This window comes from Bombus impatiens, unplaced genomic scaffold (genome assembly GCF_000188095.3).
Source record: "Bombus impatiens unplaced genomic scaffold, BIMP_2.2 scf_1002, whole genome shotgun sequence".
Lineage (NCBI taxonomy): Eukaryota > Metazoa > Arthropoda > Insecta > Hymenoptera > Apidae > Bombus > Bombus impatiens.
In genome coordinates, this window is record NT_177421.1 from 173,304 (window position 1) to 189,648 (window position 16,345).

At 41.8% G+C, this 16,345-nt stretch overlaps 2 protein-coding genes across 6 annotated transcripts in view; one reads left to right on the forward strand and one right to left on the reverse strand.

Moving 5' to 3' along the window:
* Positions 1–16,345, reverse strand: part of LOC100740194 (protein artichoke) — a 178,998-nt gene that overhangs the window by 33,184 nt on the left and 129,469 nt on the right. For 4 of the 5 annotated variants that reach the window (XM_033323434.1, XM_033323433.1, XM_033323435.1 and 1 more), the window contains exon 2: positions 13,955–14,040. The exons of the other annotated variant lie outside the window; for it this stretch is intronic. The gene's annotated coding sequence lies outside the window, so the exon portion shown is untranslated. The remainder of the gene's footprint in view (positions 1–13,954; positions 14,041–16,345) is intronic. 5 annotated transcript variants of the gene reach the window in all.
* LOC100750171 (alpha-glucosidase-like) lies at positions 9,345–11,201 on the forward strand. The gene has a single exon (XM_033323439.1). The coding sequence runs from the start codon at positions 9,378–9,380 to the stop codon at positions 11,094–11,096; it is 1,719 nt and encodes a 572-aa protein (XP_033179330.1). The 5' UTR covers positions 9,345–9,377; the 3' UTR covers positions 11,097–11,201.

A 16,345-nucleotide genomic window follows, 5' to 3' on the forward strand; every position in this document is an offset into this window, starting at 1 on the left:
GCACGCGAAACTGGAACTACGTGGGTACACGTATTATTGCATTTGAAACTATGCCGTGTTCGTGAAAGATATTTTCGTAATAACAAGACGACAGTTGCAGTTAGTATCTCGATTCGTACACTGCAGGCTGGCTAAGCGTCGCCATTTGCTACAGGTTGCCAGTAGCGTTCCAACGATGATAGCGTCTAATTAGAACACTAACTCGCGAATTCCTTTATTAGAATCGCTGTCTAACGACGCAAGCGTGGCAAATGATTGTACGATTTTATCGAAAACCGACGAGAAACGCGCATTGCATAGAAGGCAAACGATTTCGAATAATCTACATTGCTTCCGATAATTTTCGTCTATATTCGTAACGAAATCAACCCCTAGCATTTGTCTCTCATTCTAGAAGCGAAATGAGACAAATGGAAGAGCTAAAAGCGAAAGACAGAGAGGAGGAGATTAAATTAGAGTCGGACGAGGAAGCAAAAGTAAAGGCTTTAATTTCGAGTCGACAGGAAAAAAATATAATTGCTAACGATCCACGTTTGGCTGGCTGTTAATAAAACGTTTCTCGGTATGCGCTGCTTCGCAATCAACAGCTTGGAGTAGCGTGGAACGGTTCAAATCGAGCACGCCTCGTTAACCATTTTCGGTTTTTGCCTTCTACCCGAATGAATCGAGCATCTTTCGAGGACGATGCCAACGACCTAACCGGAGGCAGAATCGGTAGCCGGTTCGACGTAATTGTCCTTGCTTCGAACTGCTTTGTTCTCTCTAATCGGCATTAACATTGCCTTGATGTTCGTCAATCTGACGGATAGACGGTGAATTCCGTTTGACGCACCTACTGTTGGAATGCGAGCCCCCAACAGTTTGGAATCCGGCCATTTTACGCTACAGTAGTAATCGCAAGCTCGATCGTGACATTAGACAGTCATCATAGCTCACCGGATCACGATCCTGACAGCTTACGTTCAACGATGCTTCCGATAAATTTGCTAATCGGATAACGAAATTGATTAAGATTCGATCGAAGACTATCTACGAGAGAAAGTTCTGGTAATTCCACGGTCGTTATTGATTTGTAACTTGAAGTGGAATTATCCGTTATGCTAGATTAGATGGAAAGTTTCTTTGTTTTTGTTCTTCGAAAGAAAAGAAATCGATCTTTCTCGATACTTCTGTGCATAGTGACAAATGCGTGATGATAATTTTCTGTTCTTGACCAGACAAAAAGTTACATCTTTACATCGTTTAGTCATTTTTGCAGCCATTTTTTCTATTGACCACCGTATTGACCACCGATCGTAAATCCTCGACTAAGATAATAAATGTACAAACAAAACCTCTCGTCAGATTTTTGCAGTTAAGCGAATGGATAAAAATATTTGTTATTCTATAGCAAGCGTGCGATCAATAGTTATACTATAACAGATAACGCTTAATCTAACGTAAATAAGATTAATCTCTACAATGTAAGATAACTCGTGAATCGCCACATCTTTTTTCTTTTTTATTAAATATCGCGTAAGATTCAAGGAAAGAGCCACTCATTCGAGTGATAACATTTTTTCGTTCCAAGGAAATCCAGATGCGAATGGTTCGATCTATGGAACGCTTGAACGGAACGATAGGTTAACTGGCAAACGTACGTACGAGTGGAAGGTTTGCAGGAAAACGGAAGATCAGTTTTTGAGAACGTTCAGCTGCGACGAGTTTCGTTCGACTACGGTAAAAATCTCTTTTGCAAAATAGAAGGAAAAGGGGAGAGAAGCGTTCACGGAGTTGCTAGGCGAGGTTGTCGAGCAGCAGAAGTGCGTGAACAGCGTAGACTTGGATTCAAGTGGTGTCGAGGCAGTGCGTTTTAATTATGGCCAACCTGCTTTTCTAACCTTCGTCAAGCACGTCGTGCTATTAGACTCGAGATTATTCCTACTAATTATCTTAATTACGCGTGCCTGCAAACGGCACAGCTAAGCTAAAACCGGCGACCGCGTATAATTTGGCAATTTCGAGTTGAATAATAGCCACAATACGAGATAAACACGTAATTTTTTCCCTCCCAATGTACACCCCTCTCTTATAAGTTTTAGGATGCTTATACAAGGTCAAGTAACCATCAAACGTTACTTGCAGAATACTTACTAGAATCTCTATGAATTATTATGGTAACTGAAATTTTATGTGAATTAAGAGAGCGAGAGGTTGTATGAACTTCGATAAGCGAAAAGTCCATAGATTCAATGTTGTAATACAAATTTTCATCACCAATGAGATTTTACTATCTCTCGTTCGTGTCTTGTATTTCAAATCCATTGCTACTTGTAGCACTTAGCACGGCTGTACCTTTTATGATGGGAGAATGAAAGTTTTCGAAAGGAACGATACGTTTTAATTTATCTGATATTTCACTAGCCATAAGTCAAGTAAAACGACAAAAGCCTAAAGTTTCAACGTTGAGTTACAAGCCACTAAGCACGTAGTAGATAAGATTTTACTTCGATATTACTTTTCCTGCGTTATAACGGCGCTGCAATGCAAGAAGTTTCTTAATTACGCGTTTCTCGGACCCCGTGTGATCTATTCACGGCTAGAAGATATAGTATTTTAAAGCGGTGTATATTGCCACCCCGCTGACCATTTTCACGTTAAATACACACTGTCGATGTCGATTTTAATAGGACATTAGCCAAAGTGGATTAAATTTATCGCGTTGAATATGCTGCGCGCATGGCTTCATATTCCACTTTCGTTATTCTCGTGTCATTTATTCCGATATAAAAATACTGGAAAAAATTTGAGAATTTCATATTTCAATTTTTTTGTTGTCGGTTTCATATTTGAAATAGAACTACTTTGAATGTGAAAGTTCGTATAATTCTCATTCCAGGTATACAGCCGCGTTAAAATTCTCCGATATTAACGGGCTATCGATCCAAGAACGGTTGCCAAGCATCGAATATCGTCGTAAACGGCGAATAAAATTTTCCCCTATTTACGAAGCTCCGATCAATCGATCGTCGACCAAGTCAGCCGAAATTTTGTCGCGAAAAATCGATATATCACGATCTCCGCGACGCTCGAGTTTCCGGGGACGCGAAACTCAACTCGGGGATCGACGAAACAACGTTTTATCTCGCAGAATATCTCACCCCGTTTTCGGCGAGCGATCGTGCTCGTCATTCAGACGCACTTCCATCCCCTTGAATAAGCGACAGGCTGCGTTGCACGATCCCTCGAGCATCGTGTAGCATTTTTCATCGGTAGCTTATAAATATCTTCGTCTTTCCGTGGTTTCTTCCTCGTTTCTCTAGCCGTGCTTAGCTACAAAGAAATTGACGGTCGAGAAGAAGCTCCCCGTTTCATCCGATGATATACCGTGATGCATGCAAGGTATTTTTCAATCGTGTCGATTGTACGATTTCTACTCGTTAATAGTTGAGAATTATCACTTGAAGTGTGAATTTAAAGCTTAATCTCTCGTTCAGAGGAACGAGTTTCATTGAAAGAGAGGAAAGTGTCGGATAGCCGTGTCTTCCATTAGCGAGAAATAAATATGCATAAAGTCTTTTTTCCTTGTCCTTCGTTAGACATCTAGTAAATTATTATTCACAGAGTCGCCCAATTTTCACGTTAATTGTTTACTGTCAACTATTCAGCCTTAAAGAAACGTCACCTACGTATATTTGCTCGACGGCTTGACACGGATACATTTTTTACTCGCCGTTAATGAACAGTTTTAATTGGAACAGCCATTTTACTGTACATCATTCGCGAAGTGGTACGCACGTACAACCACTACGAATTGCACCGGTAGCTGCACCGACGGCTGTCGAAATGGCCGAAAAAGAAGGAAACAGTGGCAGTTCGGTAATTTTGCTTGACTTTGTTATTAGAACGACCTCGCGTTCGAATATTTTCGCTATCTACCGATTAATTTTTCGAACCGCTGACATTTCTATTTTCGATTCGCGCGAGATTCTATCACGGCCGTATTTAATTTTATATCTAGCAGCTGTACCTACAAAACTGGCCGGGGCAATTTCCATTTGAGAGGCGGTGCGGCCTTTAGAGACAGTTTTTAGTCGAAAATATGAATTGCAAAACTTATATATACACTGGACCGCGTCGAACGCGCTGGCGAGCCACTGTGGAAATTGGACTTTTCGAGATTGCGAGTCTCCTGCTCAAGAAATATCCATGAAAAATTCCTCGGCGCGTGGATACATCGGAAAAAGCATTCGATTCTTGCCAATCGAATCTAATTTACTTTTACCTTTCCATCGTCCTTAATTAAATCCTAGCCTGGCGGATATCAGAGCGAAGGGGAAAAGTCAGGAAAGATTGACGCCGGCAACTTTACAATCGTTTCGAACCGTTTTCTTCTGTCGCTCTTTGCATTTCAATTTCCGCCGCTCGGAGCAATTTTTCCTATTCTCGTCTAACTTCGGGCAGTGTACGCGAAGTTTGTTCGCCGAAACACCAAGCGTCCGGAAGACAGCAAAAAGATCCACGGGGGAGAGCAAGGGCCAGAATTGAAACACACGAGAGCGAAGAAGGATTCGGGATGTGGGAGTGCATAAAGGTTGGCAATCTTCACAGTTTTACCGAGAAACCGCCACCAACGTTATTCCGGAATTACAGTGGACGCACGTTGTTCCGACCGTAGCCACTTTCCTGGCACAATGTTACGTCTAAGCTAGAGACGCCTTTGTCCGGGCGAATTCTTCACAGCTAACGAAAACCCTTCAGCGCAGCCGACCATCGTGCTCCCATCTCATTTTCCTCGCATGAGATTCTGCTGCAGCCCCGACTCACGGGCTTGTCTGACTCCACGACCCGGTGTAATGAGCTGCCAGACATTGCTTCAGACTCACTTAGAACCGGCCCAACGAAATATCTCAGAACAACGACTACCAACTGTCCCTCACGAGATACAGACACGGAGCTGAACTCTCTGGTTTCAATGAAACGTAATTCGTGCTTTTTACGTACATGCATCGGCCCTGATGAAACAACGGGGTTAAATGAAAGAGAAAAAGGTTATTCGCGTAAGGGTGGTGTTTCGAATCCGTGTGTTGCAGCAATAAATGACAAATTCTAGGCGACGATCGGCGAGGGATATAATTTATATTTATTGAAATAATTCGTTGTTTCTATTATTCTAATGCGAGTAACGAATGACGATTTCTTCGCACCGTCCAATTTCAATGTTTGTTACTAAATATAACGGGGCAATGATCACGAACGTGAAATTAAATTTTTCCATTTTCACGGGGCATAGATGACATATTGCGTACTCGCGTATGTCGCGACAATTATTCGAAGAACGTGCTTTCATTTAATTTCATGGTATTCCAACTATGTTGATTTACCGGATGGACTGTTGCGTACTGAAAATTTAATTAGAATCGCATTGCCTGGTCGCGTGTTGTGCTTTCGATAATAATGCATGCGCGGGTTAATTAATTTGCAGTCCCGAATGCGCAACTGTTTAGCATTACGTGTGTAACGACGCTTTCCCCTGTGCCCGAGTTCCGGCTATTCTCTTTCATTCCCGGCAATTTGTTCAATGCCTATCGGAAAGTACAATGCGTTTTACGCACTCCACGAACCAAAGAAATAAAAAATCATTTGAAAAATACGTGTACAGCTTTTGGAAAAAGAAATCTACTTTAATATTCTTATTACATTTATATCTATTATCTCTCTGTTTTTTTTTTCTAACGGATTCGATATAGTGTTGGTTATTAATTTTCATTTATATGATTTACCAAATGACCCGCTCAGAAGCCATACTGATCAACTTCATGAATGGGAAAATAGAGGAACGCGGTGGTGTTTCAAATATTTTTTAACGGATCCGATATAGCGTTGGTTATTAATTTTCATTTATATGATTTACCAAATGACCCGCTCAGAAGCCATATTGATCAATTTCATGAGTGGAAAAATAGAGGAACGCGATAATGTTTCGAATATTTTTTAACGTTTACTTAAAAATTGTACAATTATTTATGTCATCTATGTGAATAAGCTTGTGAAAATAAATTAGTTATCGTTTTAAAAACCTTACGAAAAGATAAATATAAATAAATATGATATGACAGATAAATATTACTTGAAAATCATATTTTAATTTCAATATATTCTTTATATTTAGAGTGATCGACTATATGACGTATATACATTCCTGTTTTTTTTTTAACGAACATAATATAGAATTTATTATTAGTTTTTTGTTATATGATTTTTGAGATAACAATGAACGAATCTTGGTGCGTATGTTCGTTGAAAAATGCTGGTCTGAGCCGAATGAAAGTCGAGTTGCAAGAGGTGGATGCAGGAAGGACAAGGAGAGGATTATCCCTGAAAAGAGTTGTGAGACAAAGTCCTATGGAGTAGCGAGCTACAACCGCGAACGAGGGCTAATAACCTAGGAAGTTAATTACGGCCGTAAACTGCAAGGGGATTGTTTGACTATCCCTTCGTAGCAAGGGTGGCTGACATAACGTGGCCTCGTTATAACAGAGCCGCGCTAATCCCTCGTCTCGCATTGCCCTTTCGAAGTGATCGCACATCGTGAAAAACACCCTCTCACCCTGCGTGCCGCAAACCTATGGAAATTAACTCGAAACCCCGACTTAACCTACGGCTAACCGCGAGCTAACGCCTGCAACTCTTTCTCATAATTATTTTCCATGTTCAAACTTCATTTTGTGATCTGATTCTTTAATACATTTACCTTCTAAGTTCGTAAATTCGATCGGAGATTAAAGCTCCGTTCGAACCAAGTAATTTGAGATGTTTTTATCAAACATAAGGATTCGTTGAGGAACATGTATCAATGTAGCATAAGCTTAGTTATAATTTATTACTAACTTATATTCTCGAAGCTTTGATGGTAACAGACATCGTGAATTACGAGTATTAAATAAAAATTAACGCGTACGAGCCTCACTGCGGATAGATCAAAGGATGATTCTACTTAAAGCTTCAGTTTAGTAGGTGATTATAAAGCTCTCACAGAGAATACTACTTACCGCAATTATTTTGTCCTACAGGACTAATTGCAGGGATGAAAAAATGGCTACAAAGTTTGGTATAGTTATTTCTATGGTAAATAATGAAACGACTGCGATTAAAACACGGTCCGAAAAAAGTGAAACATGGTACTGAAGAGACTGATAACTACGAGGGAAGAACGAATGTTTACAATATGAATAATTCATTGTTTCGGTGAAATTGCCCCCGGCACCGCTATGAACAATGAATGAATGCACTTCGCAATAAGCCAAGAAGAAAATTACACGCAGAAATAATGCTATGGCGAAACTTTGTTCCTGTGGCGCGGTGCCGGTTCTACACGAGTACCATGTTAGTCCTTGCTTGTTGCGAAATCTACGGGCATGTATCTTCCAGCGTAAATCACGAGCAGAAGTATTGCATTCAGCCATTATTACTGAGAATTTGTTCTATCCGCGTTATTAAACGACAGAGAACCATCGTAATCTCAAGCATTAATTAAGCTTAAACGAAAGTTCTAATTAAACGAAGAAAACTTTCTTGTTTACCAAGCATAGTACGCTTTCTTGTGTACCAACTATTCGTCATTTTTCTTTCGTCTCTGGCGTTTGCCTGGAAGAAATCTACATATAGATGTCTGATAATGGAAAAAGATCACTTTTCTGACAAAAATCGGATACTGGACCGTGGTTCCGGAATCGACGCGGACCATGTTCTATTTCAGCGGTGTATCGTTGGCCGCGTACCACCAAAACAATGCGTGTCAGAGAACATTTTTGCGACCGATCCGGAAAACGTTTCCTTTATCCGTGGCGCGCGAGCCGGATTGATCGGTGAAAAAAATAGGCTGTGACTCGCTTTTTTCCCCTAGCTGGACAGTGATATCATTCAAATTTGATGAATATTGACAGTCGGTAGGCGCTCTGGTTGATTATCTTTATGCGCGGTTTGTTTTACAAACCAACGTTGCTAATGGCGTGCGTGCACACCAGAAACCGATTGAAAATTTCAGCGTTATCGAAGTTTGAAATTTTGATAAATCGTTTCGAATTCATTGCGTGGATCCAAAAAGGAAACTAGGTCACGTCACACTTTAACCGTCAAAAAGAGAAAAAAGAAATTGATAAAACCCTGTCAATTCCTCGATTGACTTTCGTCCGACTCTTTATTCCCCTGTGAATAATACCGATAATACTCAGTTGTATTTCTTTTCTTCTCAATTATGAAGAATTGTTATCAAGGGTGCCGGTTATAAAAATTCTGTTTCCAATACGATGTATGGAAATAGCTTGCACATAGAGCTTTCAATCTATTGTGGCGTGATACATTTTATAGAATGTTGTGTCATTCTTTCCTCGTTACGCGTTCTTCTCGTTGAGTTTGAAGTTGATCTCTATTTGAAGTTGAAACTAACATTGTTCGCTAATAAATTGTACTCCTCTTTTTCATCGAAACAACGCGATTTCGATTACCTGTTTTGATAGATACCCGTATCGGTTCGATATCGCGGTTTAGAAAATGTATCGCCATCTGGCAAAATCAAGTTTAACAAAAATAATCTTTTATCATTTATATAGATTCTTTAATTAATTAACAACGAGTTAATGATAGCAATTAGAACAGGATCATGGTATTTGGAAACTTTACAAGAATTACGCATTTTCACGTCGTTGATAATCGATTCCCTACAGATACAAAAAAGGGAGAAGATTGCCGTGACGCAGATAAATGGCGAATTTATTCGCGACGGCGGACTTCGGGCCTCAAATTGGTCTCGGTAAAAAGAAAGTAAGAAACTGATCTGTTAGAGCGTAGCTGGTCGTATAATTAGTCGGGACACGACAGAAACGAAACCGGCACGCATAAACGTCTTGAACAGGCAAGATCGTGCGGTTCTAGGTGTTTATCCGTCTTTCGAGTAGCTCGGCACTTCGAGGAATCTTATCGTGAGTTGCATTCCGTGCAATGTTCTCCACTCATTGAAAAAACTTGCGATTTTTCACGATAAGAAATCGAAGCTTCGATGTGTTCTTCAACGAAAGGAAGCTGCTATCGAGTGTGAAAAAATGTTTGAAGATATAAGAAAGTATAGAAAACAATTTCGATATGGAAAGTTTCTTTCTCAGGAAAAATCAGAAGGCAAAAAAATAAATTGATACATGGTCTATGATAAAAGTCAAGTATCTAACTATCTTCTCGTTATCGTTGACAGCTACTCGAAATGGTATTATCTTTGATTAATTGAATAAAAAAGATTTGACAAAAGCGATTTTAGATAATCGAAATGTGCAAGTAAATAGATGATTAATATCGCCGCGTACTATAAAGAGCCGTCCGTGTTCCTCTTGGTTCAGTAGTCCATCATGTTTCGACTAACGATTACATCGTGTTTCTTATTGTTCGCGCTAAGCGCGGCAGTAGACGTGAACTGGTTCAAAAATGCCATCGTGTACCAAATCTACCCGAGGAGTTTCAAAGACAGCAACGGAGATGGTATCGGTGATTTGAACGGTATCACCAGCAAGCTGGAGCATATTAAAGACATCGGTGCCACTGCTCTCTGGCTATCACCAATTTATAAGAGTCCACAAGTTGATTTTGGTTACGACATCTCCAACTTTACCGACATCGAACCCACTTACGGAACTCTAGCGGATTTCGACAAACTGGTAGCCAAGGCCAAGTCCCTCGGGCTCAAGGTGATCCTGGACTTCGTGCCTAATCATAGTTCTCCCGAGCATCCCTGGTTCAAGAAGAGTGTTCAAAAGATCAAGCCGTACGACGAATACTACGTCTGGCGCAACGCCAAGATCGTCAACGGGACCAGAAAACCGCCAAACAACTGGTTGAGTAACTTCGGAGGCTCGGCTTGGGAGTGGAACAACGTCCGCAAGCAATACTATCTGCATCAATTCGCTGCAGGTCAACCAGATTTGAACTATCGCAACAAAGGTTTGGATCAAGAGATAAAGAATGTGTTCACATTCTGGATGAACCGCGGGGTCGATGGTTTCCGCATTGACGCTATCAATTTCATGTTTGAGGATGTCAATTTTAGGGATGAACCGAGCGCAAACAGAACCGATATCCCTAGTGACGATTACGACAGTCTGCTTCATATTTACACGTTAGATCAAAACGAAACCTACGGCACGCTCAACAGTTGGAGAAAGCTGATGAACGACCACTCCAACCGTACCAATTCCGATCCTAGGCTAATTCTCACGGAAGCATACACCACTCACGAACGTACCATGAAATACTACACAGCTGGCTCCAATGTTCCCTTCAACTTTATGTTCATTACGAGTCTGAACAACAAATCTACCGCGATGGACTACAAAAATTTGATAGATAAGTGGGTGAAAAGCGTGCCGAGTGGCAACGTGCCGAATTGGGTCGTGGGCAACCACGATAACCATCGCGTGGCGTCTAGATTCGGCACTGGACGAGCTAATATGATTATCCAGATGGCGATGGTCCTACCAGGTATAGCGGTTATTTACAACGGAGACGAAATCGGAATGGTAGACAGACCATTCACGTACAAGGAGACTGTCGACCCAGCCGGTTGCAACGCTGGTCCTGCCAGATACTTCTTGAAATCCAGAGATCCAGAAAGAACACCGTTCCAATGGGACAGTACCACCAGCGCTGGATTCTCCAATAGTACGAAAACCTGGTTGCCTGTGCATCCCAATTATAAGACATTGAACCTGGCAGCTCAGAAGAGAGTAACTAACTCCCCATATCAGCTGTTCAAAAAGTTAATGAACATAAAGAAACGACCAGTAATCGCAAGGGGCTCTTTAGACGTTTCAGTATTGGATAAGCAGGTTTTGAGTATTACTCGTACTCTAGGAAGCGAAACTGTAATTGTTATGCTCAATTTCGGCAATGAACCTGCCAAAGTAAATGCTAGAGCTACCCTGTCAGTTCCTCCTGCCTTGGTAGTTTATGCTGCCGATGTTGATTCCTATCCTCGTCCAGGTACCATGGTTTTCACCAATTCGATAACTATTCCTGCATCTTCCTCCGTCATGTATACCTCTCCTAATATATATCGTTCCATGAATGAGTAATTTTGATTTTGCATTTTTTACGTGTTTTGGCAACGTTGACGAATCACCTGTACCATGTTATTGATGTATTGACGATTAATTTTTAATAAACTTTATTCTATTTATCTCGTTTTTATGGTTGTAATTTTTTAATTGTGCAGTTCCATTTAGATCTATTTCGGTGTTATTTTCCAGCGATTTTTCCATCTCTACGTAGAATTATTCGTCGATAAACCTCGGTTCGAAATAGACAATAAACTTCCGACGCTTCCCTGCAGCTTTTATGAAAATTTAACGAACCTCCAGCATCACAAGTAGCGAACTTCCATAATTATTTGCGCCAGAAATGGCAAAACTACGCGAATATTAAATGCAAAATCCTGTTAACAAGATCACGACTGTTTAAAACAAAGTGGTTAATTGTACATTACAATTTTTATCGCACCGCACCGTCGCTGTTGTACGCTCGTCCGATTAAAAATCTCAATCTCCGCTCGCGCGCACAATATCAAGCTTCGCGATTTTTTACCGCACATCCGTTCCCTGCTGCGGCATTCCAATGAATAAATCAATGACTACATTTTTAAAACGTGACGAATTACGTTGGTTTCGTATCGTCAGTGAATCGAAAATTTCGCCGCATTTTAAACGACAGCCCTTGACGGGGAGAGAAGTCGTTAAAGTATAAATTTAGAATCGACCGCGAACTAAATCGAGGTATCGGATAAAAATAATTAATTAGGAACGCAGCTGATGGCGAGTATTTCCAGTCGAATTTTCCATGCCGTAAATTATGGATGAATCAGACGTGGTTAAAATAGACTTTCTCTGTTCTCTTTTCTTTCACCGATTTCCTCAGCTACGAAGAAAAAGCATCGCGGCTGTCGATCCATAGCTCGTTAATTAATTGTCCATTTACGGATTTAATGTGATTGCATTATTTAGCGCGGCGGAACTCGTTCATGAATTTTCGAATATTCATAGAATAATTACATCGTGGCGCTCTCAAGCCGCGGGAAGAGACGATCACGGTAGAGATTTTATCTTCCGTGGTAATGTACCAATTAAAAGTACCGCGATACCTGGAATTCGCTGGATTCCATAGGGCGAAAACGAAAAAAAATTAGTTCGCCAACTTGGTCCGTTAATTCCTAATATAATCCGAAGTTCTTTCGGTTATTACTTGAGAAGCAGCTTCCTTCACTTCCGGAAATTGTTATCTTCGAACGTTTCTCCCTTTGAGCGTTCGTCCTCTGTCAGATTTCATAGTCAAACCCTTGACTCGTAAAGTGCACCGTTTTCAGGTAGTTAATGACGTTAGCAGGGTAGAATAAACCATTCGAATAAGTCGTGTCGCGTGAATCGCAGCTAACAACCTTGGTAACAACAGACTCAATTCCTAGAAATATTCCGTCAAGTTGGTAGAGAGAAAGTGGAGAGCATTGTTTGGTCGTTCTCTGGAAGACGTAGTGACTAAGAGGGGATGGGCGTGAGGGGCGGCGAGAGGCAGCATACCGTTGGAGGCCGTATACGCATACGAGTGCCTGAGTGGAAATTCTCAAGTTTTCATGCAGACAGCCTCCAGTGTGCACCGCCGCGGCGTTGCACCAATCACGTTGAGTGCACATTCTTCAACCTATCCTCCTATCTCTTGTTCCCGTTATTTCTCTTCCTCTTTCAGACGTCGCCGAGACACTTGGAAAAGGTGCGCCCTCGCGCACACCATCGACTTCATTTGTATACACACGTTGTATGTATTCGCAACGTGCTTTCGCATCCCGTTGAGAATCGACGTAGACATCTTTTTCTCCTCTCTGATCTTTCTCTCTTTCTTTCCCTCCGGCCTCTGTTCTTCCGGCATACGAATTAAGCTGCCACTTCTGCACGATAAGATCAATCATCGGTGGTTTGTTTCTCTCTGGCCTCTCAGGAGCTGAGGAACAGTTGTCGCGATAAGTGATAAGGCGCGGTCGACCGATCCGCGAGTATTCCATTTGCATTTCTGTCATGCCTCGTTCAATAGACCGTGCCTGATATGGTGAACGAGAAGTTTGTCCTATTTTGATATTAACGCGTGCATCGAGCATCCAATTTTCGTTATCTACGACGCTGCTTGCATTCGTATTGTCACGAAAACAATTACTCATCGGTATAACGAAGAAAACGACGCTGATAACGACAAATTTAATCAGTTTTCGTCACTGGTCGTGAGGCAAAGTCATACTCCAGCCGTTGACGGAATACCGAATAAGAAAGTCCTCGATTTTCGAGGAAGCACGCGAGCTATATTAAAACACTTCCCGACAAAATTTCATTCCCGGCTAGGTCGCATCGTCGTCATCGCTGGCGTTCCAGCGTGCGCCCAGCAATCTGTACCAAATATTTTGACGATGAACATCCTAGAAGTCTCATCTTATTTGCCGCGCGGTAACTCACAGGCTCTTAATTAATTCGCGGCCTTCTGCTGGGCTCCCTACTCCCTCGTCTTCCGGCGACGTCCTTCTCTCTTTGCAGTCGCTTTCGACGTTTCCTTCCTTTCGATCCACGGACCGTGAATTTTCGCGCACAACTCAGGTCGCCGTTTCAAAGGATTGTCCCGCGATGCAATGCAAAGAAGGGAAAGAGAAAGAAGGACGTTGCATGGCGAAGGGTTGCGTACGTTTCACAAGTGTCACGTGAGAATCACGCGAACACCGAGCTCTCCGCGTGTTCTTTAATTAATCCGTTAGGGAAGAGGATCGAATTTCGTGAGCGACGTCGCCGTCGTAACCCTTGGCTACGGTTATCGGGCGACGAACGTTGCCTCGTTAGCATAAGAGAGGCTGCATTATCATAAAATCGAAACACGTAACGAGCGAACTAAAAATAGTCAAACTCACCCCTGCTCGCCGCCTGAATTCTATTCGGGGGTGACTATCCTTGACTGGTTGAACGAGCCTCGTTGCCCGATACAGAGTCGATGTACCTGGAACGTTAACGTAACGTATAACCTCAAGATATTCCTTGCTCTTTAAATACCGAAAAAAAACGAATTAAGGTAGACATTGATTTAATAAGACATTAAAATTTACAATTAATACTTCCATACTTGACATACTATATATTATACGGAGCATACAATAAGCGATAAATGTACTTTTCGATCAAACTGGTATTACATTTCAGCGTTTCATGTCATCTTCGTGAAACCATCCACGAAGATGTACTTCTATTATTGTCGATCAATAAAAAACAATCGTTATTTAGGTTAGGATAAATCGAAAGAAATCAGTTTCGAAAGGCCGAAGATTACATTGCTTTTGTGTCACTCTGTACTACACGTACTTCACCGTCTCGCTTTAAAGGGGAATTTTCAATCAGCGTAGAATGCATCAGGACGATTATGGAGAGGAGCACGTGCTTCAGTGCGTTTCCAAGGATTCAGGGACGCCTTGCTCACGATTCAGCGATAAGCTATCGTTCCATCGGTAAATAGCGAACAGGGATCCCGATTGTTCTCCCCTGTTTGCCGGCGTGTGAAATGTCCCCCGTGAGAGCGTCGATCGAGTGTATTGGTTTTCCCGATCGCGACCGGGGGCAGGTCATCCTATATTGACCGGCGGATTTTATACTCGGCTCGAATCCAATTATCCTGAATAATTTATCGGCGAATCACAAACGTTAATGACATCGGGCCGAATTAAGCGAGCTTTCGAAAAGTGCGGCGGCGACCACCAGTACCGCGGGAGAATACGTTTCTGTCGCCAATTAGTATTCATGTCGCGGATAAAGTTCCCATTTTTACATCGGACCGGCACGCCGGCCAGTTCGATTATACGCGTTGTACGGCTGTCGACGCGCATTTTCGAACCGACGCCCACGATAACCGACCTCGTGTTCTCGCGTTTTTGATTGCTTTTCGATCGGCTACCATCGCACGCCATCCATCCCACCACTGAATCATCCGCGTTTTCGCGATCATGCGTTTTTTCTATCAAATGTTCCACTCTGATGCTCTTTTTATCCATAATTGACTTTGAGTACCATCCTCTTTCGACTTGCCCGATCGAACGTCCGCCATATCTATCAAAGCTTTGTTTAGTTATCGCGAAATCGCGAGCAGTATTCTTCTTCTTGATCCTGGCTCGTTCATCGAGATCACTCGTCATCTTGGCAAACCTATTCCGCCGAGGGTGCAAGAAGCTTCACAGAGCGAGGAAGCGATCGTTCAACGTCGTTGACAGGGCGGCGGCGCAAAAACTAGGCGACGGATGCACCGAGCGCGTTAAACGGGAAACACTTTAGCGGAATTCAGAGAAACCTGGCTTCCTTCCCGAGGAAAACCGGTTTAAGTGGCTCCGAAATTCTAACAGACGCCGATGTGCCTAAAGTATTAGCTGCTATTTATCAGTTAACTTTCCGTTCTGGTCGACACCTCCCAGGGAATATCGCTTAGTCAGTGCTGGTCGGGGTTCAGGTCGGTGAATGGGGACGCGAGGGGAAGCTAAGAATCGAGCTCGAGAGGAAACTTTACCGTTCCGTGAGATATATCTTTGGACTTCTTTCGTTTGACACCGCAGCGGAAGCTTGGTTCGGGAAGTTTTAATGATTCCTACCAGACTGTTCCCTTATACGTCAGGAAGATACTTCGAGGAACTGATGGATTTCTGCAAAACATAGGTTCAATTTTTTCGAACAGTTTCTGTCCGAGAATGACGCATAAAAGAATGTACGTAAAACTCGATTTAATGCAACAATCAATTTATCGACCATAAGCGTGACAATATCTACTGATATTTATTACACATCGAATGCTTTTCATTAATTTTATTTTCTAATTATTTTAAGATAAACTTTTTATTTTATTTCGTTTAGTTATTCTATTCGCGGACTTTTAATATACGTTTCCCAACGAATTGAAAGAAATATACAGTTTTACTATAGACAGGTTTTTTAATCTACGAGCCCAATGAGGGAAAGTCAGCAAGCGATGCTTCCACCGTATGCGAATCCTCGCTTTGCTCACGTCATACGCTACAGTTAGTTTTATTATATTTTATACTTTAACTTGAAATGTTTCCTATAATCTATAATTTAACTTTTTCTGCGTCACGCATTTTCTGTTTACCAGCACGAAACGGAATTGCTAGTTAATAAACAATTAAATCCACCAGCTTCAACCACGTCTTCAATGGGTGCCATTTAAACGATCCGTCAATGAAGTTACTCCTTCATTTTTATTTATTTCGTTACGTGAAATATTTCTTCCAATTATTCTATTTATAGGTGAA